At 41.8% G+C, this 14,904-nt stretch overlaps 1 protein-coding gene across 1 annotated transcript; it reads left to right on the plus strand.

Annotated features, from left to right (window-relative positions):
* Positions 1–2,245: 2,245 nt before the first annotated feature.
* On the plus strand, positions 2,246–14,601 carry LOC138950242 (espin-like; the record flags this gene model as incomplete). The annotated part of the gene is given in 4 exon segments (XM_070321973.1): positions 2,246–2,302; positions 10,090–10,193; positions 10,863–10,952; positions 12,266–14,601. Coding segments are annotated over 4 exon segments (495 nt in total). The 3' UTR covers positions 12,539–14,601.
* Between the last annotated feature and the right edge of the window lie 303 nt (positions 14,602–14,904).

A 14,904-nucleotide genomic window follows, 5' to 3' on the forward strand; every position in this document is an offset into this window, starting at 1 on the left:
TATGTTTATACTGATGCTGTCCAGTGTTGTTTTAAGTTAATGCTGTAGATCAGTGTGCTGATGCGTGTGTTGGTGTAAATGGCTGGATTGAAATGTTTCTTAACCGCAATGTCATCACAGATTCCCAACCTTGGGCAATTAAATATTCTGTATTCTATATTCTGTATAACAAACATCCGCAGCGTGATTGTATCGTGTGCAGAATGGAACTTTTTTCAATGAAAACTTAGGCAGGTTGACATAATTGTTACTCACGAAATTAATGTTACAATTCCGCTCTATGTGACAAGGAGCCAGACTAATTTAGTTGAAGGATGGTCTTGATTACTTCGTGTAAAAGCTTCAACAGAGTAGGTGTGGACATGATTTCTTATACGAGAATGAATGTACTTGCAATAACGTTGATAATAATTATTTCTTCATCTATCACCCGTGTTTATCATTTTTTTGGGCATCAATGTAGGGGAAGGGCTCCTAATATGGACCACTTTTTGTTTCATGCTGATAACTAGCTTGTTTTCTTGCGAAGAAGTTTCATTTTGTGTTTGGTAGTCCTTCTCTCTTAGGTTAACCGTTAGGCGTAATTAGAGTGAAATAGCTTTGATAGACATTTAGCAAAAATTAAATACAGAAAAAATCACATGGTCCATATTAGGAGCCTGGGCGCCTAATAATATGGACCAGTGAAGCGGCCTTCACGAATCACTGTAAAAAGCACACTATACTTCAAAATAACATTATACAACTTAGTGTACAAGTCAGACTAATTAAAATATGCTTTAGATTGATCTGTTTTGGGTTGATCAGAGCATTATTTGAAGCACGCCAGGAAACTAAAGAAGCTGATCAAAAACAGAGTGAAAATAAGTGAAATTATCAACTTCCACAAAAAGAAGATTTTTTGTTATATTCTTTTTAAATCTCGAGGGCTAGTTATAGGTTATTTCCAGCAAGCTTCTAAATGAATTAATGAAAATAGCCTTTAGCTTTTATTTTCTTCGATTTGTTGAAGGTGGTCCATATTAGGGGACTCGCACATACTTTGAAATGTTGCTATTATTGTTTGTTTGCAGTAGAAACTCGGGGTCAACACTGCCAAAATGTAACAAATACGGACTTAGCTGTCATATATAGCAATGTTTGTGTGATAAAAGCTTTGGCTGTGGACAGAAACGAGTCCGTTTTAGGCGGCAAATTTAGAGTGAACGCTGCCAAAAGTGAAAAAAAGAGAAAAAGCCTGACGGTTTTGAGGTTTGTGTTTCTGCAACTGTTTTGACATGTGCAAGTTATCCAGAGAGGGTGAATACAGCGAATAAAACTGTTTTGAGCGCTCTAGCGCCGTTAGTTTGTCAGAACCGGAGGTGGTCCACATTAGGAGCCCTTCCCCTAATCCCAAACCAGATAGACAGCTAACATTCTGAAATTGACAATGGTAGATTGGTACGTTATTGGAACGTTTACTTTATGACAACACAGTGACTGAAACGGGTTTTTGTGGTCATAAATCAAACGTTCCAATGCCTACCATTCTTGTGTTTGTTGTGGTTTTTGTTCTGCATCAGTGTGTTATGGGCGCACTACCGCTCGCCATACACGTGCACACTGTGAATGTTGGCGTGTTTGTGTCACTGTATTACATTCTACAGTTCCCACTGTCTGCATTCTTTTCTCTTTCGTAAGTGATCGTGGGTGTCTGTCGAGATGACGAAAATAGGTGGAGGTACTGCGTCAGAGATGACTGTATCATGCGCATAGAATCCAGTGAAAGATTCGTGAGAAGAAATAAAGGATTATTTTTAGAGACATTGCCGGACCAATCATTCCGAAAACAAACTCATGCTTGGGAAGGACGGGTGGGATAGGGGGTGGGTGGGGTGGGGCGGGGTAGGGGGGATGGATGTGTGGGGTGGGGGTGCGGTTGGGTGGGTGCGTGAATATGGGAATGGTGATGGTGTGTGTGTGTGTATGTGTGTGTGTGTGTGTGTGTGTGTGTGGGTGTGTGTGTGTGTGTGTGTGTGTGTGTGTGTGTGTGTGTGTGTGTGTGTTATTCGCTCGCGCGTGTGTGCGTCTTTGAGGGCGTGCGTAACGGCGTGTTTGTATGTATGTGTGGTTCTGTACTACGCAAATTGCCATAGTGCAGAATGGTTTAGATATTCTGGGGGGTTAATGTCAGTGTATGTGTATTATATATAACATGAACTGATATTGTTTTTTCACGACGTATATTGTATTTCTGTGTTTGCAGAGAACCAGTTAGAAGATCTGCTATCCAGGATGGAGATAGAAATTCCAGATGACATTGGTAAGTATAGGAGTCCCGGAAACGGTCATAACTGTCTGGTTTGTCCGTTCGTCTGACTAGACGTCTCTTTTTGTTAGCTTTCTTGTGTGTATGCATATTTTATTTGGTAAGTTTAATGTTCTTTTCCGTTTACATTCTTCTCTCTTTCTCTCTGCCTCTCTCTGTCTCTGTATGTCTGTCTCTCCCTTATTCTCTCTCTCATTCCCAGTCTCTCTCTCTCTCTCTCTCTCTCTCTCTCTCTCTCTCTCTCTCTCTCTCTCTCTCTATTTCAAGAATAGCTATACAATTTTTCTAAAAACGTGTTTACGTTGCACCTGTGCCGTTTAACGCCGACTGCTCCTTAATCTATTACTAAACTCCGGCGTTCATCAGGTGTGGAATAACTTTGCGTTACATAGGTTTTAACTGGCAGAGTACACTTCTGTCTGTACGTAAACTGGTCCATTCTTTGCTGATGAGCACTCAGAGAGAATGAACATGTTGTGTACTACTCTGTGAAATGATTGCCTGGTACTGTCGGTTGGCAGATATAGATCGTAGCATGACCAGCCTAACCTTTCCTTCTCTTAATTTAGTATGTTACTATATGATGGCATTTCGTGTGTACCCGGTTGGCCTAGTGGTAAGGCGTCCGCCCCGTGATCGGGAGGTCGTGGGTTCGAACCTAAGACTTTAAAATTGGCAATCTAGTGGCTGCTCCGCCTGGCGTCTGGCATTATGGGGTTAGTGCTAGGACGGGTTGGTCCGGTGTCAGAATAATGTGACTGGGTGAGACATGAAGCCTGTGCTGCGACTTCTGTCTTGTGTGTGGCGCACGTTATATGTCAAAGCAGCACCGCCCTGATATGGCCCTTCGTGGTCGACTGGGCGTTAAGCAAACAAACAAACAAAAATTTGTGTGTACCTGTTATACTCACTAAAGTTTACATGCCGGTGCTAAATATTTGTTAAGTGTGCTCCAACCTGACCCTTTTGCAACCTCAGAATAATTACTAAGTTGTTTTCACTGGTTTTCTGCAACGTACCTGGCTCCCATTCAAATCACGAAGCCCTTACCGTCACAGCAAAACAACCCGCAGGAAGGTACCTCAGAAACTACAACCCATGCAACTGACGCACACACTGACACTACCATCATTGTGAGAACGGCTTGCTCCTCCACAAGAGGCACATTCCTTTTACTTGCATCATTGGGGATGTGACGTCAGTCACGGCGCTTCTTTTCTTGGCAAGGGAGTGGGATGCTTTTGGGATTACTTCAGGCTATTTTGGGCGACGGGGAGAAAAAAACTAAAAATACCCAAACCTTTGGATGAATGATCTGGGTGCTGTCTGTCTTTTAGACTTGGTAAAGTTGAGAAAATTGCCTCGCTAGGCGTCTTGGTGGGGTTGGTTGTGAGTCTTTATACTTCAGGGGGTTGCGCTTTGATATCAGTTTCGTAAGGGTCGTATACTATATAAATGAAAGGCGAAGATATGTTGGAATAGATGTTATTGGGGTCAAGTTGGTTACCTTTTATAATTAAGGGATACACTCTTATCCCTTTTTAGCGTAAACTTGTTTGGTTTTGTTGTATGAAGGTTAGTTTGTGAAGTGCCGGATGCTGGGTGGATTTTCTGATTGGCAATAAGATGATTTTTTGAGTCACTTGAGAAAAAGTGACTCTATGTAATCGGTCAGTGTTAGTCTGTCCGGCCGGCTGGCCGTCCGGCCGGCCGGCTGGCCGTCCGGCCGGCCGGCCGGCCGTCCGTAGACACCACCTTAACGTTGGACTTTTCTCGGAAACTATCAATGCGATCGGGCTCATATTTTGTTTAGTCGTGACCTCCAATGACCTCTACACTTTAACGATGGTTTCGTTGACCTTTGACCTTTTTCAAGGTCACAGGTCAGCGTCAAAGGAAAAATTAGACATTTTATATCTTTGACAAAGTTCATCGGATGTGATTGAAACTTTGTAGGATTATTCTTTACATCAAAGTATTTACATCTGTAGCCTTTTACGAACGTTATCAGAAAAACAAGGGAGATAACTAGCCTTTTCTGTTCGGCAACACACAACTTAACGTTGGGCTTTTCTCGGAAACTATAAAAGTGACCGGGCTCAAATTTTATGTGAACGTGACTCATTGTGTTGTGAATAGCAATTTCTTCCTGTCCATCTGATGCCTCATATAATATTCAGAACTGCGAAAGTGACTCGATCGAGCGTTTGCTCTTCTTGTTTAAAATCTGTTTTGTTTTGTTTAGATCTGTTGCCTTTTGTAGATGAAAATTCGTTCATTCTTATTATACATGCTCTTTTTGTATGAGCAGGACAATTTGAAGATATTTTGAAAGTCTTTTTAGCAAAGATGTTGGCACTCATGGCGGAGTTACTCCGCAGCGATCCCGTCCTCATTGTTTCCAAACATAATACAGCCATTACTAACAACTGTTAGTGTTGGTGTATACTGTCTGTGAAAAGCTAGCAAAGGGTCAAAGCACACCCAAGAAGCTAGCTGTTATTTATTCTTAAAAAATGTATGTATCGCAGTGTAGCTACTCGGAGTGTTTGTGACGGGGCAGGATGAATCAGAGTGACAACTTGATGTAAGATAGTGTTAGCAAGAGGCATGCGCATTACGTAGGTACCAGGTAGCTCAGTTGATAGAGCGATCCTTGGGTCGCTGGTTTGAGTCCAGGCCGGGGCAGACACATGTCATCTTAATGTGTAGACTCAGATGCTGTGTCCATGTCGAGACAAGAATTGCCAAATAAGAAAAAAGAAAAAAAGAAGTGCGCCCTAGTGCGGTGTTTTTGACTCAGTTTCGACCTGAGGTACTTTGACAGAAAAAGACACTGTTCTTCGGTTAGTTTCTTCTTAAGGGATAACGACGGTACGTTTACATCTTTCAGTGATTTTTCCAGTAGGCTGCTGTTTAAATTGACCGTTTTCATTCCAGGCACACTTGTCGGCTTCTCCACCCCCCCTCCCCCCCAAGTATGAACAATCATTGTGGAGATGTGAGCATGGGTGTCAGTACCAAAGATCTTTGGTGTACCCTTCAAAATGTGACTCTGCTGTTGCGTTGTCACTGTTCATATGTGACCCTCCACCACGGAATGAGTCACATGTCACTTTTGCATGATTTTCATATTTTTACATTTTCCTAAAGAGTGTTTTATGCTCTATCCAGTGGTGAAATCTGTTTCAGAAAAGAGCGAAAACTGTTTGAGTTATAAGCCCGTGACTAAGGTGACCCTCACACTGTTACCAGACACTCCCCGGACTTATATTAAGCCTAGCGCAGAACAGCGCGAGGTGACATGCGACTCATTTCGTGGTGGAGGGTCACATATGTCATTTTGGAAGTGCAGCAAAACATCCTGAAAGGTCTAGGCAGTCTGGGAATACAAACACGTTCTATTTACACACTGACATAGCCTAGCTACGTCTTCTCTGCCAAGAGGATTATAGGCGACGAGGCCTGGGGATCTTAAATCAGGCCAGTGCCCTCCCAGGTATCTTTGGCAGTTCCAGAAAGCCAGGTGCCTGCTGGCAGGATTAGAGTTGATGCAAAACATTCTACTGCTGTGGACTATTTTTGATTTCACGAAACATTGTGTTAAGCTAGATATAAGTTGGCCGTGTTCTGCGGCAGGTTTTCTTTGCAATTAGTCATTCTGGTCAGCGTTTGTGATACTGTATTTCTAATGCATAAGTATAATTACTCTTAATGTTTCTATTACAATGAAGTTTGCTTCGCAAGTGTATCGTTCTTCTTAAGGGTATTCCTATGTGTATGCAATACTAATTCGAACTCGGTCAGCTGTTTCTTTCTTACTCACTGATGATGATTAAGTTGTTATCAATCACGAGATTACTATTGTGTGAAATCGTACTTTTGAAATATTGTCTCTCAGACTATTGATGAACCCACCTAGTTCGACCAACATTTCTCACAGCAAAGAACAATGTTGACTTGCTTTCTGATCAATAATGACGATTGTTCAGCCTTCCATCTCTTTAGAACTAGAGAAAACACCACGCCACATTTTTGTATTCGACATTTAAGCTGTACATTCATTTACATTTTTGTGCCAAAAGTAAGAAAAGTTTGTTTATTGCCCAGCGTAAATTTGCTAAGAAAACAACGATTTCAGGATATCGTATGTGCCATAATTAAATGCAACCGTCAGTTTCCCTCAGTATGAACATTTCTGTTAGACAGTAAACATAAAGTTTTCCTTTAGGCACAAAGAGCATGTTGTCTATTAATGTTATGCGTAATAATTTTACTATGATAGACCTAAATATAAATAGTTTCGTACACGGAGACCACCATATGAATTAAGAAAGGGAACGAAATTGAACCTGTCCCGCAAAGCCTAATAGATTTTAGGGACGGTAAAAACCAACAGCCCGTGCGTGATAGTCGTGAAAATGGTCGCCAGAAAAGGACACTCTCTATCAGTTTCTGCAGTAAAGTTAATTCTTGTCCTGGCCCTGGCCACGTTGGCAGAAATGACTTCTGGACTACCAGTGTTTTAGATATAGTGAGCTGAACCTTGTTTCCTAAGTTGTTTGGCGTATCTACACCGTTAGCCCTGACTCTTGAGGTTCTGGGGATAAAATTGATGTCGTTTTCCCTAGGGCATATTTACAGCCGTAGGGTTTGGTACATGGTCCGCAGTAGAGATGGCGAGAAATACACTTAGTTTCTCAAGCAGACGGCATGTCTACAGCACATGTTCTGCTGTCTGATCTTTGAGATCACAAGAACACGTGAGTCTCGGTGTCTGCTTCAGCTTCTTGAGCATGATAGGCGTTGAGGCGGCTGTGTCCAGCGCGCAACCATAAAAACCACAATCTATTGTTTGCTATAGGTCAAGTTGGTTGCGTTGGCATCTCTTGTAGATTGCATTCTTCCTTGTCAGATGTGGAGGACACATGCATATTATGGCCCTTGGTTGAGATGAGGGAGGAGGTGGGCTTGGGGTGGGGTGAGTGAGGGAGGTGAGGATCTCTACTCTTGTCAACTTATAAAACTCTATGGTATTGTAGTCGTATTATGCGTGAAGGCCTACCCCACACCAAGCTCAACCCACCCCGCGTCACGTGCTTGTAGTAGCAGATACACGTTGAAGGCAGGCATAGATCAAACAGCAAGGTTAAAGCCCACTTCCATAATGATTCCCTAAGACATGGGCCATGGCAAGTCCGCCGCTTTTATCAAGGGATGCCTGCAGACCTTGACTCCCCGCCCGTCTTATCTCAGGCCTTGGCAACCTTACACGCGCTCACAGCGGTGCTTTTGGAAGATAATCTCTTCTTCTATGCCCTGGGCCTCCCTCCTAACACCCCCCTTCCGCACCCACCCACCCTAACGTGCAACCACCCCCCCCCTTACAAGCAAATCAACAAATCTGCCCCAAAAGATGCTACTGATGAAAAACTGTTTAAAACAGACAAGGAATGTGAAGATGTAACACATACACACTGATGCTCTGCTAAATGATTGGCAATCTTAGTTTATGAGGCGTGTAGAGGGATGGGAACTTTGCGTGTGTAAGAATGGGAACAGTTCGTATAGTGTTTTGTTTATTGAACAGTAATGCTCCCAAAACACCCCCTCTGAGTAGGTATCACACCCTACCCCCCCCCCTCCCCCCCACCATACCATATCTTTTGTCTTTAAAGAAGCTATGTTGTATAAATCAAATGTCAGATCGTCCCGAAAGGTGTCTGTTCTAAAGCAACAGAATTGTTTTCAGAGACCTGCTCATCGTCTGTTGACAACGAAGATAAGAGGGCACGAACAGTGTTTTCCTTACAAACGCAGAACAGTGTAGATTCCCTCCCGTTCACGTTAAACACACACACACACACACACACACACACACACACACACACACACACACACACACACACACCACACCACTCACACACACACACACACACACACACACACACACACACACACACACACACACACACACACACACACAGAGTCTGATTGACGGACGAAAGGGACAAAAATGAAGTAAACAATCTAGTTTTCTGTGAGAATACAACAAGAACTACAACACCAAAAACACAACCAACAAGAACAAGAACAAGAATAACAACAACAAATACTACTACTACTGCCACTACTACTACAACAGCAACAAAAATAACAGCAAAAAACAACAACCAGCACAACCAGCCCTGGCAGTTTGTACGCCAAGAGTACATGGAAAGCAACATGCTAACTAGACACATTTTGTTTCGGTATTACTCTACCATTCCTGCGATACAGGAAAAGTATATGCGTGCGATAAGCAGGCCTGAAAATAGACAGAGGCGCGTGTGTCTATCACTATCAGATACATCTGGATCTTGCCTCCTATATCCTACATGTTTCGCACTTTCTTTGAGTAAGCGGGCTTTATGTTTACTTTTGTCAGATAAACCCGCTTGGGGGCACGCTCGCTACAAGTTATCGGTTTTACGGCCCTCAGATCGGAAGGAAGCACAAGCAGATATTAAAATGTAATAAGCAAACGAAAGAAGATGGGAGTTGAAAGTGTGAGATTTGCTGGGCTTGCTTATTTGAAGTTGCATGACCTGCTTGGCTAAGTGCTGCTGGAATACTTTCGATATTTTTCTTCCTCAGTCATGCTATTTGTAAGGTGGTTGTAATCACCCACCCATCCCTCCGTCTCCTCTCCCTGTTATAACGAGGGTTGAACGGATATAACGAGCATACCAATGAGAAACTCTTTTGCTCTGATCTCTAAAATTAGAAAACGTTGAGGTGGGGGGGGGGGGGGGGGTCTGGGGGGGGGAGGGGGGGGGGCTCCAGGGCCGGTGTAAAAGAGGAGAGGTTGACAACTTAAAGGTGGTCGTCTACATTTTTGCTTTTTTTCAATAATCTTATGGTTAGATTTCGCTAAAAAGTTATGTCAGATGATGAATGAACCATGGGGAAAAAAGTTATGCAAAAAAAAAATATATGTAAAAAAAGATTTTATTTTTGGGTAGCGTGACTCACGCTTCCAATATTTTGTTTTCTGTTTGCTGAGAACATGTGCTTTGCCTAAAAATACTGACCAATCAAATTCATGTCACTATGCTTATTGCCACGCCCAAACAAGTGCAGCAACAGTTTGCCACTGGAGCGCTGTCCACGGTTTTTTTTTAAACGCACGAAATGCACGGGATTTGAGAGGAGTTTTGCGCTTGGCATTTTCCAAATAAGGATATCCTACTATGAGTACTACGCTGGAATACTACAATGAATTTTCAAACGGCTACACTGGCTTCGTCTTTCCTGATCGAAATGGGGTGTATTGTTGATATTTGTAGATAATAGACTCTGCATTTTAATGGTCAAATGGCGATTTCAGTATAAAAATGTAGACAAGGACCTTTAAAGGATGAACTGTACCCTCAAAGCGGTTGATCCTAGACTCCTGCATTTAACGACCCTAGGCTAATGTCAGACATTGCTGGTGCTTGTTGCGTTTTCCCCGTCCTACAGGGGATTACATTCTTCGTTCTAGGTTGTGTTGTGATATGTTTTTGATGAGGTGGTGTTTTTGAAAAAAATTATGAGGTGGTACGTGTGAAATCTGATAAGGTGATGTGTGAAATGTTTTTTGATGAGGTTGTGTGAAATGTTTTTGATGAGCTGTTTTGGTGAATTTTTTTTGATGAGCTGTTTTGGTGACATGTTTGAAGAGGTGTTGCGGTGACATTATTTTGATCAGGTGGTGTTGTGAAATGTGTTTGATGTGTTGGTGTGGTGAAATGTTGCAGATCTGAGCGAGTGCCCGGGGCTGGTGGAGCTCACAGCCGCCGTTCCCAACTGGAAGCGTTCCATGATCGAACAGAAGAACAAAGAAAAAATAGAAGCATTTATTGTAAGTATGAGCAAGAAAGAGAAAAATAGAGGCTCTAATTTTAAGAAGTGGAAAAAAATAAAATAAAGGCATTGCTTGTCAATACCAGCGGGAAATTGAAAATGGATGCATTTGATTGTGCTGACCTGTTTTCTTTCGTGTGTGTTTATATTTGTGATTTGTGATTTGCCAGACCTTTCCTGTTTATTTTGGTGTGGGACTTATTTGTTTTTAAAATGTGATGTGTTTGGCATTAGTACTGAAATGCACTGAAGAGTAAACCGGACAACGTTCTGGTAGTCTCCAAGATTGAATCTTGTGTAGTGTGATTATACTGCTGGATGTATCAGATTGTTACGGATTATACTTTTGAAAATCCTTCCCCAATGATCCCTGGTATCGAAAAGGTGTTATTTTAAATAATGTATTCAACACCTTTTGAACACCCTTTCGACCCTTTTCTGTACTTTCTTTTGCTAGGGGTATAGTATCGTGCAAAATGTTCTTTTCATCCCTCTCACTTCTTTTTACAGCCATGCAATACTAGTACACGATTTGTTTGTCTATTGTTTAGCATCTCGTGGCATTGTTTGACTATTGTTTAGCATCTCGTGGCATTGTTTGACTATTGTTTAGCATCTCGTGACATTGTTTGACTATTGTTTAGCATCTCGTGGCATTGTTTGACAGAAACAAAAGAAGAAGGATAAGGAGAACGAGGCCAAATGGCGCAACGTCCCGGAATGGAAGAGGGCCCTTATGATGAAAAAGGATCAGGAGGTATGACTTAATGCTATCTCTTCAAGAAGGAGGAGGAAGAAGTGGAGGGGGTGATATCGAGGAGGAGAAGAGTCGGGTATGGGCCAGGTAGCTCAGTTTAATGGGGTTGATTTGAAAAGGGCAGACTAAAAAACCCAGACCAAAACATCTTCCTAGAAAACGAGGAAAGGACAGACGGGCTTGAGGGAGGCTGTAGAGAGCATTTAAAATCTCTCATGACAATCACTTATCCGTTGATGCGTACTGCCTATTCTAATATTCATAAAATAGGGCTGTAGAGGGAATAAGCCAATATATTTTAGGTCTTCCATGACCAATACATACATATAGATCAATTGATGCGGGGCGGGGATGTAGCTCAGTCGGTAGCGCGCTGGATTTGTATCCAGTTGGCCGCTGTAAGCGTGATTTCGAGAGATTTATTTCTCAGAGTCAACTTTGTGTGCAGACTCTCCTCGGTGTCCAAATACCCCCCGTGTGTACACGCAAGCACAAGACCAAGTGCGCACGAAAAAGATCCTGTAATCCATGTCAGAGTTCGGTGGGTTATAGAAACACGAAAATACCCAGCATGCTTCCTCCGAAAGCGGCGTATGGCTGCCAAAATGGCGGGGTAAAAACGGCCATACACGTAAAATTCCACTCGTGCAAAACCACGAGTGCACGTGGGAGTTTCAGCCCACGAACGCAGAAGAAGAAGAAGAAGAAGAAGAAGAAGAAGAAGAAGAAGAAGAAGAAGAAGAAGAAGAAGAAGATCAATTGATGTGTACTCGCTATTGGTTGTTAATAGAAATGACTACCTATTCCCTGTTTCCTGCCTGCTTTGGAGTTCATGGCTGTATCCGCTGTTTCATACTTGTAAATTTGATTTTGCTTAGAAACGTTAATCAAGCTGATCCCTCAGGCTTAACCTCTTCTCTTTGTGAAGAGGTTCTACCCGAGTCGCAAATAAAACCTCATGTTCTCGTATTGATATTCTATGTACCACACATGACAAGCGTCAGACGTTTGGTTGAAAGCAGACATTTTCTATGATGAGCTCCACGCCCGCGGTGCACGAAAAGCCAGCCGCGAAGTTAAATTGGTTGAAACTGAAATTTGTTGTGATTTCAATAAATCGAACCCTGCGATTTGTTCTCACCCGTATTTGGGTGGCACCCACTTTCGCTTCGTGCACCCCAGCCTTGGGGTACCATTTCAGAGTCATTTTACAACGCACGTCCAGAATGTCAGTATGATCTGGGAGCCATATAGGTCAATTTCACACTGTTTCGTGCATCCCAGGTCTCATTTCTGCTCCCTATTGTTACCAGGATCAAGAAGCCGCTGAGCTGGCCAAGTCCAGCCCTCAGAAGGCGTCTAAATCAAAGGCGGCACCCCCAGCAGATAAACCGGAGCCGATGCCCAAACCCAAAGGCGACTACGTTCCTGCGGCGCTCAGCATAGACCCTGAGGAGCTGGCGAGCATGCCGCCATGGAAGCGGGAGCTGCTCTTCAAACGGGACAAGGTGCCCATCACTTTCTCCAACGAGTTCAATCCGGACGAGGAAGAGGACGGCCAGCAGCAGAACGATGAACAGAGCTGATGTGTTTTGCTTGACATTTTTATTCATCACCCCTCCAAGGCATTAACTCAGTGGTTGAAGTTTGATGTTTCGTCAAAGCAGCAACCAACGTTGGGAAAATGACATCACCCCAACGTTTTCACCGTAGGACGTGAGTGACAGACTTGTTTCATTCCACTTGGGAGTTGAACAAAGTTGCTGTCCTGGATCTTTCTTTGCCTTTGAGGGGGTGGAACAAACCTTCAACAGTTTTCTTGATGGTACCTTGTGTGACCTGCACCACTGAAGATTACACGTATTTGCTTTGTTTTAGTATTTGTTCTTTTATTGAGGGTTTGAAGTTCCTTGTCAAGAACCTGTAAAACATACTCTGTTTTTGGTTTGTTCAAGAATGGATGGAAATGCATACTGTTATACAATGACCTGTTGAAAAAGTGTTCAGTCCTATTTGTATAAAGAAACTAGGTAGACATAGATTTTCACAAATTCTATTTTGAGAACTATTAGAAAATGTCAGTACTTTTTTGTAAGTGTGTGAGATTTAAAAGTTCACGAATAAGAACCTTTAAATTATACTCTGCTTTTGGTTTGTTGAAGAATGGATAGGATCGTATAATTCTAAGGCCAAAAAAAAAAAATTGTCTGTTTAGGGTAACCCGACCGACCCTATCGATTTGGCGCCGACCCAAAAACTTTTTTTTGATTTCAAAAAAAAAAAAGAAAAAAAAAGAGGTAAAAATGCTAAAAAGAGACATTTGGCGTTTCTTTCTCTCCCTTTCTCTCTGTTTTATTTATACGTTAGTTTTGAAACATGTATTCATCAAATATAAGAAGTGAATGTTCAGCCAACATTTACACACACACAAAAAAAACAAAAAAACCTACCTACCTACCGACCCTACTTTTTTTGGTCATGTTACCCTAAACAGACAATTTATTTTTTTTGGCCTAAGCAATAGTATCTTGCAAAGAGTTCAGTCTTCCGTGTATGATGAGACTAGATAAACATAAAAATACGTACAGTTGCCTTGATAAGATAATGCTCACCTCTGCATTTAACTCATCCATGGTTGTATGTTATGATTCTTGCCCGTCGGTTAATTACTACCGTTCTATGCTTGTGTGTAGTTTCACACTACATTGAAAAGAAATATGTTTAGGTAAAATCAATATAAATACACACACATCAGTGTGATGTTGAAAATGGGCCCTTATTCTTAACAAAGAAATGTTTTCAGTTTATACAAAAAAAAGAATTAACTTCACATTTACATGATTGTTTATGAAAGCTGAAGACCTGGAAGTGTCTGTCTGTCTGTCTGTCTGTCTGTCTGTCTGTCTGTCTGTCTGTCTTTTTATTAGCTCTTTGCTTCAATTTTGTGTCGTTTTGTGTTCATTACCGAGCATGCTCTGACGTTACTTTAATAAAGGGAAATAACTGTTCTTTCTTTAACGTTTATTTCCTGAATTGGTGCTGCCACACAACTGGCGCGATGGCGTTTCTTGAAAAGGGATTTTTGTTTGTTTTGCCGTCTTTTTTTTTATATCAAAATGCTGTAGATGCATTTTTCTTAACCGTTATATCGCTTTTGGCATTTGTTTCTTCATGCTACTTTAACTGTAGATTCAAATTAAAAGCCCCTCCTGTTTTTGGAACCGCAGGAGCTTTCTAGTTTGCTGTTAGGTAGATTTTTGGTTCCTCTTTCCTGTCATGCTCTCTTTTTCTTCATGAATTCTTTTCTTTTTTCTGCCTTCTTGCTCATTCACCTGTATTTTTTCCAAAAATCTCTTCTCTTGCCGCTTGTCTCGCGATTCATGTATAGTTTAATCTGTTAGTGTTCTGATGTAAGTCCAGCAGTAGATAGGTTAAGCCTATTTTAACATACTGGAAACTGGTAATCTTCCAGTAGGTATTAATTTAGTTTTACTAAAGCCTGCTGGGACACAAGTAATGGGTTAGTGCATTTGTAAACAGGAATCGCTTGACAAGTGGCCCCCTTCATCCCCCCCTTCCTCGTCCTGATATGGCTCTGCGTAGTCGGCTGGACGTTAAGCAACAAATAAACAAACAAACAAACTGTAGATTCAGATTGTTCTCTCCTTTCCTTTTTAGTTTTGATTAATTGAATATTTGTATCAACGTTTTACTTCAGTCGTTAACAATTGTGGAGAAGTGACTTTGTGTGTGTATGTTTTGTTGTGATGAAGCAAAAGAAGTGATCCATATTTAATAATTGATGCTGTATCAAAGCAAAACAGTAAAGGCATTGTGTCAACTGAAGTTTTGGTTACAAGCCTAGCTGTACCGAGCTGCGTAAAAGTAACAAAAGGAAAATACAATAATACTACACATAACCTGATCAACTGTGAAGTATCTAGCAGATCAC

The sequence above is a fragment of the Littorina saxatilis genome, linkage group LG16 (assembly GCF_037325665.1).
Source record: "Littorina saxatilis isolate snail1 linkage group LG16, US_GU_Lsax_2.0, whole genome shotgun sequence".
NCBI classification, from domain to species: Eukaryota; Metazoa; Mollusca; class Gastropoda; order Littorinimorpha; family Littorinidae; genus Littorina; species Littorina saxatilis.